The sequence below is a fragment of the Pseudonaja textilis genome, chromosome 12 (genome assembly GCF_049901715.1).
Source record: "Pseudonaja textilis isolate UNSWEBS1 chromosome 12, rPseTex1.2, whole genome shotgun sequence".
NCBI classification, from domain to species: domain Eukaryota; kingdom Metazoa; phylum Chordata; class Lepidosauria; order Squamata; family Elapidae; genus Pseudonaja; species Pseudonaja textilis.
This window is the reverse complement of record NC_142001.1, coordinates 16959591-16978021: the sequence shown is the minus strand read 5'-3', so window position 1 is coordinate 16978021 and position 18431 is coordinate 16959591. Positions and strand designations below refer to the sequence as shown.

The 18431-nt window shown below is 43.8% G+C and overlaps 1 protein-coding gene across 3 annotated transcripts in view; it reads right to left on the bottom strand.

Annotated features, from left to right (window-relative positions):
• Positions 1-17460, bottom strand: part of KIAA1210 (KIAA1210 ortholog) — a 35705-nt gene extending 18245 nt beyond the window's left edge. Inside the window, exons 1-3 of one of the 3 annotated variants that reach the window (XM_087941107.1) lie at positions 17333-17460; positions 2829-2893; positions 425-599 (exon numbers count right to left, since the gene is read on the bottom strand). In XM_087941107.1, coding sequence (XP_087797233.1) covers positions 425-599; positions 2829-2880 — 227 coding nt within the window. In that variant the 5' untranslated portion in view covers positions 2881-2893; positions 17333-17460. Of the gene's footprint in view, positions 1-424; positions 600-2828; positions 2894-9068; positions 9591-17332 lie in introns of those variants that run through there. The other 2 variants (XM_026702882.2, XM_087941105.1) reach the window with 2 other exon arrangements.
• Positions 17461-18431: the final 971 nt, after the last annotated feature.

Below are 18431 nucleotides of genomic sequence, written 5' to 3'. Positions count from 1 at the left end.
GCAAAAAAAAATTATAAGACAGGGTCTTCTTTATGGGGAAACAGGGGTAGTCATAATTCAAGGACTACCTGCACAATGCAGTGTACTGTAGTACAATGCGCACACACGCACCAACACACATGTGGCCACTTAAGCCAACAACGCCCCCCTCCCCCCCCACACCGCTAATTAGCCCCATCTGGATGGGCTTTTCAGGAAAAGGGCAGCCCAACTTCGTCTCTTTTGCAAGTGAAACCACCCCGAGGGAAAACGTTTGGCCGCTTGAAACTGCAGGGGAGGCACGCTTGCAAAAGGGAAAGAGGAAATTCCTTGAATTCCAAAACCCAGCAGTGAGATTCGTTTGTGGCACCAAGAGGAGCGACCAAGAGCTTCCTTGCTGCCTGCGGGCTCTTGGAGGGAGACAAGGGGAAGCAGGAAAGCTCACTCGATTTCCCCAGGCGAATGGAGCAAGATGGAGTCCAGTGGAGGAGAGTCGCCGCCATCGCTGCGGTCCTGGATTGGCTTCCGCTCCGTCTCTTCTGGGGAGGACGGGAGGTCTTTCCCCTTCTTTTTCTTGGCAAAGAAGTTTCTGAAGGTCTGGAACTTGGATTTTTTCTTCCCTGTGCAAAAACAAAACAAAACTCACCAGCGTTGACTGGTGTAATAGCCATAGCCCTTAGACTTATATACCGCTTCGCAGTGCTTTTACAGCCCCCTCTAAGCGGTTTACAAAGTCAGCCTCTTGCCCCCAACAATCTGGGTCCTCATTTTACCCACCTCGGAAGGATGGAAGGCTGAGTCCACCTTGAGCTGGTCAGGATTGAACTCCTGACAGTGGGCAGAATTAGCAATAGCCATAGCACTTAGACTTACATGCCACTTCACAGTGCTTTACGGGCCCTCTCTAAGCGGGTTTACAGAGTCAATATTTTGCCCTCGACAATCTGGGTCCTCATTTTACAACCTCGGAAGGATGGAAAGCTGAGTCCACCGTGAGCCAGTGAGACTCGAACTCTTGGCAGTGAGCAGAGTCAGCCTGCAATGCTGCATCATCATAACTGTTTGGTTGATTTTTTTTGTAGACGTTTCATTACCAAACTAGAGAACGTCATGAGTGCTGGAAGGGAGGGGGTGTAGAGGAGGAGGAGGAGGAGGAGGAGGAGGAGGGAAGGGGGAGGAAAAGGAAGAAGAAAAAGGAGGAGGGAAGGAAGAGGAGGAGGAGGAGGAAGAGGAGGAGAGGAAGGGGAAGGAAAAGGGGGAGGAGAGGAAGGGGAGAAGAAGGAAGAGAAGCGTGGGGTCCTTGGTGCTTTCTGAACTTGGTTGCTTCCTTTCAGACGTTTCATTACCGAACTAGGTAACCTCATCAGTGCTACTAAGGCATGGCGTTTCCTTTCACTTTGGATTGAGCTGCCAATATTCTCCTTTACCAAAACCGACCCAGCGTTTCTAGGCTGCGTGTCTGCCGCACAGAGAGAAAGCTTGCAACCCTTTGAGCCCCCGTGCCAAAGGCAAGCCAGCTTCGTGCGTGAGGCGGCCGACGCCTGTGGCTTGTGGAGACATCCTGAGATGGGGCCGAGGCCGGCTCTGAAGGGACTGTAGCCCATTCTTTGCCTCCGCCAGAGACCAGCCACGGAGTCCCTTCTCACAGCTGGGGGGGGGGAGGGGGGACTCCTTTGCAACAAAAGACAAACAAAGCCTCCTTTAAGGGGGACTTTTGTCGTCTCCTTTCTGCAAATCAGATTTTTTAAAATCCCCAACCTCCCCCCCCCTCCCTTTGCCCAAACACTCTGGTGCCAGGGGAGGAGGGTGCGAACGAGACTGTGACACCACCATTCGCTGCAGGCGGCGTGTCCATTCGGGAGACACAAACAACAGAATGGCTACCTGCTTTTCCCTCTGCTGTGCTGGAGAGACTGCGGGTGCCAGAGAGGCAATTAACACAACTTTGGTGGGTGTGCCACCCAGAATAGTGGATTGAATTGGAGCATTTTCTGCATTAGGGTTATGCAAATTCTTTGTGCGTCCAAAAACACTTGGCCAATAAAGAATTCCATTCCATTCCATTCTATTCCTTATTCCATTTCATATTATATTTTATCCTATTCTATTCTAGTCCTTATTCCATTTCATATTCTCTTTTTCATATTCTACATTCTACTCTAGTCTATCCTACTCTATTCGCAAGATAAAATCAAGCACCATACGAATATGCATAGTAATGGTAAAATTACGTTGAATTAATGTGATAAATATTATCATTATATTGTTATTTGTATCAAAATGAATGACACTCAGGTGCCATGCTGTTTGTGTATTGACACTGATGTATATTTAAAAGAGAAAGAAAGAAAGGAAAAAGAGAAAGAAAAAGAAAGAAAGAAAGAAAGAAAGAAAGAAAGAAAGAAAGAAAAAGAAAGAATAGAAAGAAAGAAAGAATGAAAGAAAAAGAAAAAAAGAAAGAAAAAAAGAAAGAAAGAAAGAAAAAAGAGAAAGAAAGAAAGAAAGAAAGAAAGAAAAAAGAGAAAGAAAGAAAGAAGAGAAAGAAAGAAAGAAAGAAAAGAAAGAAAAAGAAAGAAAGAAAAAAAAGAAAGAAAGAAAAAAGAAAGAAAGAAAGAAAGAAAGAAAGAAAGAAAGAAAGAAAGAAAGAAAGAAAGAAAGAAAGAAAGAAAGAAAGAAAAAAAGAGAAAGAAAGAAAGAAAGAAAAAAGAGAAAGAAAGAAAGAACGAAAGAAAGAAAAGAAAGAAGAAAAAGAAAGAATAGAAAGAAAGAAAGAAAAAGAAAGAAAGAAAGAAAGAAAGAAAGAAAGAAAGAAAGAAAGAAAGAAAGAAAGAAACTTTTTAAGAACTCACCTGCAGACGCGTCGGTCCCTTCCTCGCCTTCCAGTGTCTCTGGGGTGGTCATCGCGATGCAGTTCCTAAATTTGCACGCAAAGGAAGCAGGGAAGACATTTATCCAGGGGGGTCACGATCCACTGGATTCATCCCACAGCCAACACCACAGAAGCTCCTCTGGGGAGCCCCCAGGATGCTGGAGCGCTTCTCAAAGCCTCCCGTTCTACTACGGCTCAGACTGGAAAAAGTCTCCTTGCTTTGCGGAAAGGCTTTTCAGGAAGTCGGGATCAAGGTTTACAGGAGAGGCAAGGAACCATTAAAAGGCTGCGTGCTTTTTTTAATTTTTATTTTAACACCGCTGGAGGAAAGAAACTCACAGGCCCAACCCTAAATATGTTTTTTCCGGCTGAAAAGGAGACCTCAGACAGGCATCCATCCAGGAAGCTGTAGCCTGAAATTGACTCAGTCCCAAACTGTGGCTTGGGAATATTTTTAAGGGTAAGGCTCTTCTAGTCCTTCGTGTTTTTGATAAGAAAACACAGAGTCACCGCATGGGTGTTTCTAACCAAATGTAACTTTTTTAAAAATAAAAAATAAAAATTAGAGGTTTCAAGCAGAGGTGTTATTCAGCTGGTTCAGACCAGTTCTGGAGAACAGGTAGTGGAAATGTTGAGTGGTTTGGGGAATCGGCAAATCCCGCCTCTGACTGGCCCCACCCCCATCTATTCTCCGCCTCCCGAGTCCCAGCTGATTGGCTGGATCTTCTTTGGTTGCCCTGCACAGGAGAACAGAGCTGGAAAGCAGGTTAGTAGGCTGGGGAGGGAACGGGATTTTGCAATAACCTTCCCCTGCCATGCCCACCAAGCCACACCCACAGAACTAGGAATAAAAAAATGTGAATCCCACCAGTGGGTTTCAAGCAATCACTTAACGACCGCTGGCAAAAAATCAGGTGCAGCCAAAGGTCGGCTTGCCACTGTAATCCCAAACTTTATTTTGCTACCATGAGAGGACGTGGTGACTCCGTGGCTAAGACACTGAGCTTGTTGATCAGAAAGGTTGGCAGTTCGAATCCCTAGTGCTGCGTAACGGAGTGAGCAACCGTTACTGGTTCCAGCTTCTGCCAACCTAGCAGTTCTAAACCATGTAAAAACGAAAGAAGAAAAATAGGGACCCCTTTGGTGGGGAGGGAACCGCGTTCCGTGCAGTCCTGCCGGCCACATGACCACGGAGACGTCTTCGGACAGCGCTGGCTCTTTCGGCTTTGTAACGGAGATGAGCACCGCCCCCTAGAGCCAGAAACGACTAGCACGTATGTGCAAGGGGAACCTTTTTACTTTTATGGGAAAGTCACCAATTGCACCTTGGCATGAAGGTGGCTTTTGCTCTTTATTTTTGCAGACAACTGCCCAATCCAAGAGAGATTTGTCCGAGTGGAGGAAAGATGACAGTAGGGACAGTGGGAGTCCCTTCATTGTAGCATGAAACACAAGGAAGGGCAAGGCTTTTATTAGCATTTGAGCCACCTGAAAAGGGAATCCCCCACTTAGCGGTGTCCATAAAACAATTCCTAACAGGAAGCATCTGCTCTGTGGATTGTCTTCTGCCCCTCTGAAAGCAACCCAGAAGGGAATTCTTTGGGCATATTTACCCAAGCCAAAGAGAACAGAGGGCAGGCTACATTTCTGCCTTAGTAAGACCACCCCTAGAGTACTGCATCCAGTTTTGGTCACCACACTATAAAAAGGATGTTGAGACTCCAGAAAGAGTGTGGAGAAGAGCAACCAGGATGATGAGGGGACTGGAGGCTAAAAGATACGACGAACTGTTGCAGGAACTGGGCCTGGCTAGTCTAGGGAAGAGAAGGACCAAGGGAGACAGGAGAGCAGCCTTCCAATATTGGAGGGGCTACCTCAGAGAGGAGGAAGGGGTCAAGCTATTTTCCAAGGCACCTGAAGGCCGGACAAGGAATAATGGATGGAAACTGAACAAGGAGAGATTCAATCTAGAAATAAGGAGGAATTTTCTGACAGTGAGAACAATCAATCCATGGAACAGAAGTTGCCTTTGGAAGTTGTGGGAGCTTCATCACTGGAGGCTTTCAAGAAGAGATTGGACTGCCATCTGTCAGAAATATACCATTCCAGACAAGTGGTTGTCCAATCTCTTCTTAAAAACTTCCAGTGTCGGAGCATTCACAATTTCTGGAGGCAAGTTGTTCCACTGATTAAATGTTCTCACTATCAGGAAATTCCTCCTTAGTTCTAGGTTGTTTCTCTCCTTGGTGAGTTTCCATCTGTTGCTTCTTGTCCTGCCCTCAGGTGCTTTGGAGAAGAGCTTGACTCCCTCTTCTTTGGGGCAGCCCCTGAGATATTGGAACACCGCTATCATATCACCCCCTAGTCCTTCTTTTCTGTCTGTCTGTCTGTCTGTCTATCTATCTATCTATCTATCTATCTATCTATCTATCTATCTATCTATCTATCTATCTATCTATCTATCTATCCATCCATCCATCCATCCATCCATCCATCTATCTATCTATCTATCTATCTACCATCTCTCTCCCTCCCTACCTTATCTACCTACCTACCTACGTACCCTATCTGTCTGTCTGTCTAAATATAAATACAAACATACATGTATACCTGTATTTATAAATCTCTCTCTCTCTCTCTCTCCTCTCTCCCTAGCTACATTGTCTGTCTGTCTGTCTGTCTGTCTGTCTGTCTGTCTGTCTGTCGGTCTGTCTAATATCTATCTATCTATCTATCTATCTATCTATCTATCTATCTCTCCCTTCCTCCCCCCCTACATTATCTATCTATCTGTCTGTCTGTTTATCTATCTATCAGCTATCTATCTCATCTCCTTAACATTATAGACACATTATTTTATTCTTTTCCATCTTCTGTCTTGCATTTATACATATATTATCTTTAAACAGTTCAATGTTTTTCAAAAAAAAAAAAGCACAACCCAACAGGATGGGACAAATGCCATTTTCGTGCTGAGCAGGTCACACTCAGCGCAAGTCAATTATTTTAAAGGCAGCCAACCCACTAAATCACAACATAGCCAAGTCTAGGCTCTATGTGTCACACACACACACCTTGTGATTTCTACAGCAGGATTTGTTAGGTAAACACAACGAAGGAGGAAATGGCATCCCTCTCTGCTTTATTTCAGGAAGTGTGGTGTGGAAGTGTGAAAACCAAACCAACTCTGGCTTTCATGCAACGTGTGGGATGATTGTCTCTACTGCTTGCTCTTAAGGCTCTGAACGGCAGTTGTGACACAAGCTGGATCAGGGATCTCCAAAGTTGGCAACTTTAAGACATGTGGACTTCCAACTCCCAGAATTCCCCAGCCAGCATGGCTGGCTGGGGAATTCTGGGAGTTGAAGTCCACACATCTCAAAGTTGCCAAGTTTGATTTCTTTTGCGATTTCACCTTTTTATTATTCCCAACATTTTTTTTTACATATAATAACCGCAGCAAGGATAGCATTTGCTCAATGTTGGAAGGGAGACCAGATGCCAACAGATAATTGGATAATCCAGAAGATCTACGACTGCACGGAAATGCATAAACTCACCCAAAAGTTCAAAGATAAGCAAGACTCAAAATATTTTACAGTTTGGGAAAACTGGTATAATTGGATAAAGGATAGAAACCTGTGAGTAAACAGATAGGCAAGGGAAAATATGAAGAGGTCATGATAGGAGTATATACCACCTATAGGAACTAAGTATTGAAAAACTGTTTTGATATAATCACACCATCTAAGCAATTAGATATGTTTATGTTTTTACGTTTATTAGTTATGTATAACTTTCTAGTTTCATATTTTATGAAATGTTTTGTATTATCTATATATATTTTTTAACATTTAATAAAGTTTATTTTTAAAATTAAAAAAAAATAAAATAAAGTTGCCAAGTTTGAAGACCCTTGAGCTAGATGGTGGAGAAAGTGTCGTGTGTGGGCTTAGTGTTATTTCTTGCCCGTCCTACAACACCGCAAGAAACCTCATGTCCATGTTTAGGACTCCACAAACATTGGACCCAGTGTGTTTCTAATTCACTCCCCAGGCAGTCCCAACTCCACCTCTGAATAGCACTCAGCCTGGCAACCCCCTTGTTTCTTTAAAAAAAATTTTTTTTGCAAAAAACCAAGAACGATTTCCCTTCTCCAGCCCACCCCTCTCATTTCCTCTCCACCGCCAACCCCCCTCCCACAAATGCAGGATATGGTATCATACTTCTGGAAGCGGATCAGAGAGGCCTGCTGAAAAATGCTCGGCGTTTTTCAAATAGCTCGCCGAGACGCAGCAGTGCTCGGAGAATTACATTTCAATTGGCTTGGAAGGGGGAAGGGGCATCTTAAAGAGGGGTGGCGGGTGGCGGAAGGCAATGTGGAGAGATTAAATTTCCCTCCCTTGGTTTATTTGAGTCCAAGTGGATTCAATACAGATGTTCTGCGGGCAAGGAATTCATTCTGCAAGGCGCCCTTAAGTTGAGTTGCCAGAAGGGTCTCTTTCTCTCTCTAACAGATAACAGATAATCAGAGTTGGAAGGGACCTTGTAGGTCATCTAGTCCTACCTCCTGCCCAAGCAGGAGACCCTACACCATTTTGGACAGATGGGAGTCCAGTCTCGGCTGTAAAGTATCAAGTGATGGTGCTCCCACAAATTCCAACGGCATTAGTTGATTGTTCTCACTGTCAGAAAGTTTCTCCTTATTTCTAGGTTGAATCTCTCCTTGTTCACTTTCCATTTATTATTCCTCGTCTGGCCTTTGGGTGCTTTGGAAAATAGCTTGAACCACACACCCCTCCTCTCTGGGGCAGCTCCTTAAATATTGGAAGACTGCTATCCTGTCTCCCCTGGTCCTTCTCTTCCCTATACTAGCCAAGCCCACTTCCTGCAACTGTTCTTCGTATGTTTTAGCCTCCAGTCCCCTCATCATCCTGGTTGCTCTTCTCCACACTCTTTCTAGAGACTCAACATCTTTTTTATGGTGTGGTGACCAAAACTGAATGAAGTTTTAGGTGTGGCCTTACTAAGGTTTTATAGAGTGGTATTAGTACCTCCAGATGGCTGTCCAATTTCTTTTTAATAATCTCCTGCGATGGTGCACCCACAACTTCTGGTGGCAAGTCATTCCACTGGTTAATTGTTCTTCCTGTCTCCCTACTGCAGCTTCTATCGAGTCCCAACTAATTCAGTAGGTTATATTGACAATGCTAAGCTGATTTTTTTGACCATCATAAAGGTTTGCTTTGATAACAATGTTCTCACAGCCGCGACTTGGGTCCCGCTGACTGAAGATGGATAATTTTATCAAAGGCTGATTTGGGGAAGCTGAGCTGGGTTCAACCTGAATATAGTATATGGATGGAGAACTTTCCGAAAATATATAACTGTACACCAGAGTAGTATTAAAGATATCCCAGAATGAAGATGTCCTGCACCACCAGAAATTGTAGATTAGTATTTTGCAAACTTGGCAACTGAAAAATGTGGGAACTTCCACTCCCAAAATTCCCCAGACAGCATAGGGGATTTTTTTGTGATTGTATGTTCCAGTCCTGTCCAGTTGTGAAACCTCCTCCACTTCGTTCAACCCAAGGCTTCATAAAACAGTTTTTCTGACTTGATTTCTTATCGCAAGCTCACTGTGGTCTCTTTCCAAAATCCCAGAAAGGATAGAAACTCCAAAGCTTTCTTATACTCAAGCATCCTTCTTTCTGAATGACCATGCCTCCTGAATGCGAGAGAATCCCATTCTAATCCATTACTAATCCATTACGAATCACTAATCAATTGCAATCAAAAACCGGTTCAGTATCTGAAAAATTCTTGGTTGCCCAACTATGAAGCTCTCTGGACTTTCTTTCTTTCTAAAAAAACAGCAGAAATTGTGATGTTCCTGATCAATATCACCCCACCTTTTTTTTAATTTAATGACACTTCAAGAAAAGCAACAAATTTTATTAGCAAACTCCTCAAATTGAAGCGTGTTTTCCTTCCAAAAGGCATCTCAAGATCTGCAGGGGGTTGCTTGCAGGTTTGCAGCAACCCCCAAAACTATTTACTACGAAAGAAGAGAGGTTGTAACAAGGAACGCATTGTGGGAGTAAGTGTAAAGTAAGGAGTTGTGTTTTGCTTTCCAGCATCCGCTCAACGTGGGCTCTCTTTGGAAGGAAGAGGAAGGAAGGAAAAAGCAAGAAAGCGTAAATGAAAATCCACTTACTTGTTCGTCTTCAGGCAGTTGTAAAAACCTGCCATGATCTTTTATACGGATCTTACAGCCGCTCAATCCGCAAATATTTGAGGGTTCATCTTGCAGGCAGAACTGGGTCTCCCTGCCCCCATCTGAGCTGCTTAACTGAACACTGAGAAAATCCACGCTTGCCAATTTCCCAACGCAACCACAAAGATACAACAGCCGGTTTGCTGATACAATGTCAAGTCACAGTAGGTTTTGCAGAATTGTTCCCAACACTGGTACGAATTGTTCACTCCCCTCTTTTTCCTGTCTTGTTCTCTCTCTCTCTCTCTCCCCCTCCCACTCTTTCGCTCTTTCTCTTTTCCTCTCACTTCTCTCTCTCTCTTTCTCTCTCCCTTCTTTCCCTCTCCCCACTCTTTCCTCCCTTCCTCTGTCTCTTCTCTGTCTTCTTTCTCTCTCTCTCTTTCTCCCACCACTCTCTCTTTCCTTCTCTTCTCTTTCTCTCCCTCTCCCTCTCCTCTCTTGCTTCTCTTTCTCTCTCCTCTTTCTCTCTCTTCTCTCCTTTCTTTCTCTCTCTCTCCTTTCTTTCTCCCTCCCACTCTCTCTTTCCCTCCTCTCTTTCTCTCCCTTCTTTCTCTATCTCTTCTCTCTTTCTCACCTCTCTTTCTCTCCTCTCTTGCTTCTCTCTCTTTCTCTCCTCCCTCCCTTCCTCCTCTCTCTTCTCCCCTTTTTCTCTTTTTCTCTCCCTCTCTCTCTCTTTCCAGCTCAACCAAACCACAGCATCTTAGCTCCAAATCTTAAACCATTGCTTTCTTTTGGGCAGCGATAACAAGAGGCTCCGGACGAACAAAAAAAAAAAAGGAACTGTCCCATCTCCCTGGGAAATTTTATTTTTTATTTTTTTATTTAAAAAGGGATAGTTTTAATCATTCCAGATAAACATTTGGAACGAGTGAGGGAACTAAAAGCCTCTGCGTCAACAGTTTATCAGGAAGAATATCAAATTGTTCCTTTTGGCAAGGAGAAATGCCAACATGCCTCAAAACTGTTGCAACATATATATATATATATATATTCTGACTGGGCTTCCCACCAGTTCAACCAATCCGTTTTTCTTCCTGTGGCCAGCAACATCCGATGGCCAGTCATTTTCGTGTTTCTTATTTCGCTTCCTTTTTTTTTTTTTTTGAACTTTTGCAGAAGTTGGGCAGATCTGTCTAATTCTACGTGCCGGTTTGACTCAGAGAGAAAGCATTCACATCAGAAATACGTGAGAAACGTGGTTCATCCAATCTAGCAACCTTATCATTTTTTAATTAATCGGGATTTGCCATTAATTCACACCATTTCAGAGTTTTCTCCCTGGGACAAGCCTGCAAGTTATTGTAAACCTTTTGTGACAAGCGAAATCAATGGGGAAGCCAGATTCACTTAACAACCATGTTAAGTCGTAAAAGGAGGCACTTAACAAATGTCTCGATTAGCGACAGAAATTTTAGGCTCAATTGAGGTCGTATATCGACCTGTATCTGCACTGAGAATATTTTTTTCTATCTGTAATTAAAGCATTTTTTTCCTGAAAGCAGAGATCCAATGCTTACTGTTTTGCAAAATTACATCCAATTTTAATAATCATTAGTTTCTGGAACTCTGCACTTTGATACGGCCTAATAAACTAATCAATAAATAAAAGTATGTACTCAAAGTTAATTTTTGGTCTCACTCAACTAACTTTTACAGATCCAAAATACAGGTTGTTTGGATGGGGTTCAGTGTATGTGTTGAACACAGTCCTGGCAGCTTGAATAAACCATGATTTGTGGTCAAATCTCAGCCTTTGGATTATCTTTGATTTCAGAGAGAGGCCTGATCAGACAATGCAATTCTGTGTGGTGTAAACTGCTTTCAGCCAAAACCTGAACTCGTAGTTCTTTGGGTTAATCCATTTTTAAAGCCAGCCATCTCAACAAGCATTGGAGGTAAACAACCTCCAGAATAGAAGTGATTCCTGTGTATCAGGAATACCAGATTTAAATGCAAGCATTAAAATCTAAGAAAGAAAGAAAGGAAGAAAGGAAGGAAGGAAGGAAGGAAGGAAGGAAGGAAGGAAGGAAGGAAGGAAGGAAGGAAGGAAGAAAGAAGAAAGAAAGAAAGAAAGAAAGAAAGAAAGAAAGAAAGAAAGAAAGAAAGAAAGAAAGAAAGAAAGAAAGAAAGAGAAAGAAAGAAAATGAAAATTAGGATTGCCATAACTCATAACCCATAAACACACGATTAAGTCTTTTGTTCTGAAGAACATCTGCAGATTCATCGACTAACCCTACCTGATTCATTTCCAATTGAGCAAGTTCAAACAAACCAACATTCCTGTTTGCTTGGTGCTGATGCGCCAATATCCCGCAGTGCATACTTTGTCACTGTAATTCATGACATTTTTAGGCATGATTTGTTGACATAACAGTTTTTAGATACTTTCACTGTAATGTAATCTGAGAGGCTGTCCCACTTAAAATAATTTCCGTGTTTACATTACGGTTTAATATAGGCTGCATCCTAGATCTCACTTACAATAAAATAGAGCTGAAAAGGACTTTGAAGGTCTTCTAGTCCAGCTCAAGCAGGAGAACCTATACCATCTCACACAAGTGACTGTCCAGCCTCTTCTTAAAAACTTCATAGTTGTTAGACTGTTTTGCAAATGTAACTTTAAAATGTAAAATGTAATTTTAACTCTGTCTGAAATTTTATTATCAGTGCTGGTCACACACCATAAATTGAAATTTAACTTGAGCTGACAGTTTAATAAAAGTCCTCTGGATGTAGGAGGCCTAAGAAAGCTTCAATGGTGCTACTATCACTTTGCGCAAAGGAGTAAGGAAATTATTACAGGCAGTCCTTGACTTAACTACCACAACTGAGCTCAAAATTTATGTTGCTAAAAGAGACACGTGTGGAGTGAATTTTGTCCTGTTTTACAATGGATGGATGGATAGATGGGATGGATGGATGGATGGATGGATGGATGGATGAATAGATGGATAGGTGGATAGATGGATGGATGATAAATAGAGAAAGAAAGAAAGAAAGAAAGAAAGAAAGAAAGAAAGAAAGAAAGAAAGAAAGAAAGAAAGAAAGAAAGAAAGAAAGAAAGAAAGAAAGAGCACCTTTGGGACAACCGTGACCTGGATGACTGAGAATCTCTACAGACTTTTAACTCTGCAATTTGGGATGAAGACCCTTGGAATGGGGTGGGAGCAGGAATGGATTTCCAGAGAGGAAAAAACTGCAGACTACAAGAACCATTTGCACCACTCAGGTGACCCTGAGGACAGAGATAAACCTCCAAGTGGCCTCAACGACCCTCAGAAAGGATGCAAATGACCAGCTGTCTGCAAGGAGTATAAATCTTTCCATTCCTCATCATCCAGTCAGAGCTGAAGAAGCTTTTGGGGCGAGAAGCGAAACGCCCTCAAAGAAAAACAGGTCCAGTTGCCTCTTGAAAAAAAAAGAAAATCACCTTTGGGACAGAAGAGCAATTGTTTCATTTCCACTTGTTCATCTTTCCGTGCTCAAATGATATGATTTGGAGGCTGATGGATTCCAGAGAAAAAGAGGCACCCAAAACAAGAGCACACAACAGATGTAAACTAAATGTAAACCACTCCAAGATTGATTGCAGGAAGTACAGATTGCAGAAGATTTCAGCCCCAGAGTGGTCAATGCCTGGAACTCACTACCTGATTCTGTTGTCACCTGCTCAAACCCCCACTCCTTTATCCTCCAACTAACCTCTAGTGACCTCACTCCATTCCTAAGAGGGCGTGTAAGGGGCGTGCATAAGTGCACCATCATGCCTGCCGTCCCTGTCCTGTTGTCCCCATTTATTAGTTCCTAATTTTGTTATATTTAAACTTATGTTTATTCTTATTTCTATTGTATTGTAAGGGTTTGACGAAATAAATAAATAAAATCTCAGCTTGAAAGCAGAAAGAGAACCTCCTGCCTTCCACGAAACACGCCTGTTCAGTTCCAAGAGGCGTACAAAGGGATACGTCCTCAAAATGGAAGGTTTAACCACGAATGACGATCTTGCAGCCACCGAGAGACAAGGTTTCTTTTGTTAGGAAGTCTGGAAAATATTCAGAAGTTCCTATGTATCGAGAAGCAAACTTATTTCTCAGATAATAATGTTTTGGGGGAGATGCTTCCTTCTGCGTTGTTCTCAGATGGTGTGGCCTTCAACTTGCATCGTTCCTCACTCGATCGGCCAGTGGATGGAGGATATGTGGGTTTAAAGTGTAGACTCAGCAGAATTATAATGCGCTGCTGTTTCTACAGAAACAAATCATTGCTAATTGCAGGGGACAATGTGCAATGTACTCAGCTACCTGTACTTAGTGTCCATTTGAAGCTACAACAGCATTGAAAAAGGAGAGTTATAACTTTTTTTTTCACAGTTACGACCGTTGCAGTGAAGGATCAGATGATGGGATGTATGTACAGTGGAGGCCCTGAGGATCAGGGGAAGGGTCATTTGTGGAGATAGGACCCAGGTGTGGATGGAATGGACATGAGAGTGAGGAATATGAATTCTGATAAAAAACATTTTCTCTTGTCTTCATTTCTTTGCCTTGGGCAGCCTGGCTCCTTCCTGTCTTCTCTCTCTCTGCAGAAGGAGGGGGGCCTTGGGGGGAGTGGGAGTGCTGCCTCAGACAAAGTTAAAACTGCTTTTACTTTTCTCTGTGGAAGGAGCGGGGGGTCACAGGGAGTGGAGGTGCTGCTTTGAGTTGCTCTGCAATAGGAAAGGGGTTGGAACCGCACATTCTTAGCGAGGCAGAAGTTAGCACCTTAAACCACTAGCCAGGATATTAGGAATAAGAATAGCTTGCTTATAAGAAAAAAAACCCCAAACCACATAGCTGGCACATGAAACGAGGATACTTTGTAAGATACCTGTGAGCTGGGGTGAAACACAGGTGATGTGACATTTAGCTATGTAGGGGGCTGAGATCCAAATAACCAATCAATATTATCTGTTATGCATGCAATACTAGGGGAAGGACCAAGATTGAATGCAACCACCCCTTGACTATAAAAATTGCTGTAAGATTCTCATCGAGGCCCTTGGTTAGCTTTTGTTCTGCTTAGCGACCGTGTGACAAACTTAATAACGTGCAGCAATTCGCTTAATAAAATGCGGCAAGAAAATTTGGCCAAACTCACTTAACAAATGTCTCACTTAACAACAGAAACTTTGGCCTCCATTATGGTCATAAGTGGAGGGCTATCTGTATTTATGAACATTTAGAGTCTTTGGTGCTTGCTGAGTTTGGTTGATTATTTGTCAATATTTCCAAAATTAATTAGTGGGGTATTTAACTTCTTCTGTCTATATCAACATATCCAAGTCATTCTTTCTTGGCTGCATAATGGTTCACCTTGAATAAGATTTCTTTTTCAACCAAGCCTACAATCCTAGCATCTTCTGGTGGTCTCCCTTCTCTAATCAGGTGGTTGAATGGTATGGAGTTTTTCTGTGTCACTTAGGACCTCTAACACCTAAAATATTTTATTTAAATGCAAAAGAATATGCAGTACCAATGAAAGACAAAATACGAGCAGCTCTGCCAAAGTTCTGCTCTGTGGTGCTCCCACCATGCTATCCTGAGTTTTGCAAGAAAGCCACGCTAAAACTGAACATGCATCCAACAAACATTAAACCCAACTGGATTTGCACAAAGACAGCTGTAGTAAAACATGCTGACTAAACCACAAGAGGCGAGATGTGGTTTAAGTCTGGCTTGAGTCTGGCTTGTGTTCACATAATATATTCAGTTTGTAACCGACATTTGTTTGTGGTTTATCACAGGCCAACAAAAAGTGGAAGTGAAGGAAATTCTTTGAACTTTGCCAGTTTAAGGTTGATTTACTACAGTTTAAGCAAAATACCTCTCAGGTTAAGAACATGGTCTTACAAAAAACCAATACATGGGACCAGGCTGTATAACTGGTGTGTGGAACAAATTAGCAGGAAACAAAACAGTGGAAAAGCAGCTTTTGTAAAAAAAAGAAAAAGAAAGAAGACTGCAAAAAAATAGCAGGGAAACCAAACTATGGAAAATGAACTTTAAAAAAAATAAAGACCAAACCATAACGACAGTCATGTTACTGGTTTAGAAATAAAAGCTCTTTAAAGCTGCAATTGGGGTGGATTTTAAAGAGGAAGGAACATTCCGGCACTCACGTCAACAACAGAGTCATTCTCTCTTTTCCTGCTAGAACACAACATTTCCATTACACACTTTCAAACGCCTCACTAAGGGTCTCTTAGAAATCCACTCTCCAAATATCATAATCAGCTAAGAACAGAGTTTTTCAAACTGGGTATAACTCTTAAGATATGTCCGTCTCAGCTCAAAATTCTCCAGTCAACACGGGAGTGGAAAACCATATGTGATGGCTAGGGAATTCTGGGAAGCGAAGTCCATATGTGATATGGTGGGGAATTCTGGGAAGGGAAGTCCATATATGATATGGCTGAGGAATTCTGGGAAGTGAAGTCCATATATGACATGGCTGAGGAATTCTGGGAAGTGAAGTCCATACATGATGTGGCTAGGGAATTCTGGGAAGTGAAGTCCATATGTGACGTGGCTGGGGAATTCTGGGAAGTGCATACGTGATGTGGCTGGGGAATTCTGGGAAGTGAAGTCCATACGTGATGTGGCTGGGGAATTCTGGGAAGTGAAGTCCATACGTGATGTGGCTGAGGAATTCTGGGAAGTGAAGTCCATACGTGATGTGGCTGAGGAATTCTGGGAAGTGAAGTCCATACGTGATGTGGCTGGGGAATTCTGGGAAATGAAGTCCGTATGTGATCTGGCTGAGGAATTCTGGGAAGTGAACACCACACCATTCAAAAATGCTGAGTTTAAAAATTCCTGAGTTTAACTCCTCGCTCCTCCTGCACCTTAATTTGAATATAAGATGCCAGGATGAGCTGGCTGGCCTTCCAGGATTAAGGCTAGGAAGAGATTCCCAGCCTGTTTCTTTCACTGCACTGTTTAACCCCGAGGGTCTCGTTCTAAATCCAGATTTCCTGGAAACGAAATTGGGTTAGGGAGACAAACCACTAGATTCCTGTCTAGGAACAAGGGAAAGGCAATGCCCTCTCTACAGCACAATTCCATTTGGGCCACCTGGTTCTTCCTCTGTCACTAAGGGAGGAGAAGGAGGAGGAGGAGAGAGGAAGGAGAAGGAGAGGAGGAGGAGGAGGAGAGGGGGAAGAGAAGGAGGAGGAGAAGAGAAAGGGGGAGGAGAGGAGGACAAAGAGAAGGAGAAGGAGAGGAGGAAGAGAAAAGGAGGAGGAGAGGAGGAAGAGGAGGAGAAGGAGGAAGAGAAAAAGGAGGAAGAGAAGAAGGAGAGGAGGAAGAGGAGGAGAAGGAGGAAGAGAAGAAGGAGAGGAGGAAGAGGAGGAGAGGAGGAAGAGAAGAAGATGGAGGAGGAGAGGAGGAGGAGGAGAGGAAGAGGAGGAAGAGAAGAATATGTCCCCACTCAAAAAGGACACACGCACGCACGCACACACACACACACACACACTCCCAGAGCGGGCCAGTCCCAGCTGCGAGCAGAAGATCTACCGCTGGTTTGTTTTAAGAGGCGCCGCTTCTCTTTCCGAGAAGAGCTCCGGGCCCTGGCAAGTCCCGACCCGTCCCGGGAAGCGCCCCGACCGCAGCAACAACAACCCTGCCTTCCCTTCCCTTCCCTCCCGACACGGCAAACCCGCACAACTCCCTTGAGCCAGCCCAGCCGGAGCCCCCAGAAGGGAAGCTTTTAAAAAAGCCAGGCGACGAGAGCGCCTCCGAGCATGGGCAGAGGGCGCTTTCATTTACTGTTCCCACCCCCAACGGGAAGGACGTGTGGGTCACCAAAGACCCCCCCACCGACGGAGGGGAGGCGGGGAAACAGGCAGAGATAGTGCCATTTGTCAGAAATGGGTGTCGGGTCTGCTGCTTAGGCGGGGGTGGGGTTGGACTAGATGTCCCACAAGGTCCCTTCCCACTCTGATTATCTGTTTTTAAAAAAAAGGGTGCAGGGGGAAAAAAAAAACCGTGCAAAGGGGGTGAAACTCAGCCCAGCGCCCCACTTGGAGCAATGCAAACAGGGGTGTTGGGTGGATGGGTGGGAGAAAGAAATAGGGAGACACCCCCCCATTGGCTTCCTCCCCCTCCAATCCCCAACCCCCAACTCCGCCTCTTGCAAAAGGGTTTTGCACGCATCCCCTCCGGTACCTGCCCGCCAGGTCTCTGCCCCGAGCTCTCCTGCCTCCTCCAGCCGCCCGGTTGCCGCTTCCACCGCGGCCGGGCCAAGCAGCAGTCGCCGCCCACGGGCGTTCCCGGCCGGGGAGCGGACCGGGCTGATTCCTGCCTGCTTGCCTGCCTGCCTGCCTGCCAGGCTCCCGAGGCCAACGCCGGGCTCCTCCCGGGCGCCTTCCGCCTCTTGGCTCCCAGGATCTTGCCAAGCCCCCGAGGCTGCGTTCCCATGACACGCGCAATGCCCGCGTCTCCTTAGTAAGACCCCACCTGGAATCCTGCATCCAGTTTTGGTCGTCACACTATAAAAAAGATGTTGACACTCTAGAGGCTCTCTAGTGCAGAGAAGAGCAACCAAGATGATGAGAGGACTGGAGGCTCAAACAATGAACAGTTGCAGGAATTGGGCTTGGCTGGTCGAATCTGTCATCATCTCTGTCTGTCTGTCTGTCTTTCTTTCTATCTATCTATCATCTCTATCTATCCATTATCTGTCTGTCTGTCTGTCTGTCTGTCTGTCTGTCTATCTATCTATCTATCTATCTCTCTATCTATCCATTATCTGTCTGTCTGTCTGTCTGCCTATCTATCTATCTATCTATCTATCTATCTATCTATCTATCTATCTATCTATCTATCTATCTATCTATCTATCTATCCTTAGTAAGGCCACAGCTAGAGTACTGTCCAGTTTTGCTCACCATACTATAAAAAAAGATGTTGAGACTCTTAGAAAGGGTGCGGAGAAGAGCAACCAGGATGATGAGGGGACTGGATGCTAAAACATACAATGAACAGTTGCAGGAACTGGGCCTGGCTAGTCTAGGGAAGCGAAGGACCAGGAGAGACGTGATAGCATTTTCCAATATGATGGCTGTATGCAACGAAATTTCATTTAAATATATGCTGATTAGTGTACATTCAAGGGGACAATAACATTATTCTGTTCTATTCTTATTCTTATTCTTATCCATATTCTTATTCTTATTCTCATTCTCATTCTCATTCCTATTCCCTATTCTATTCTATTCTATTCTATTCTATTCTATTCTATTCTATTCCTTATTCTATTCTATTC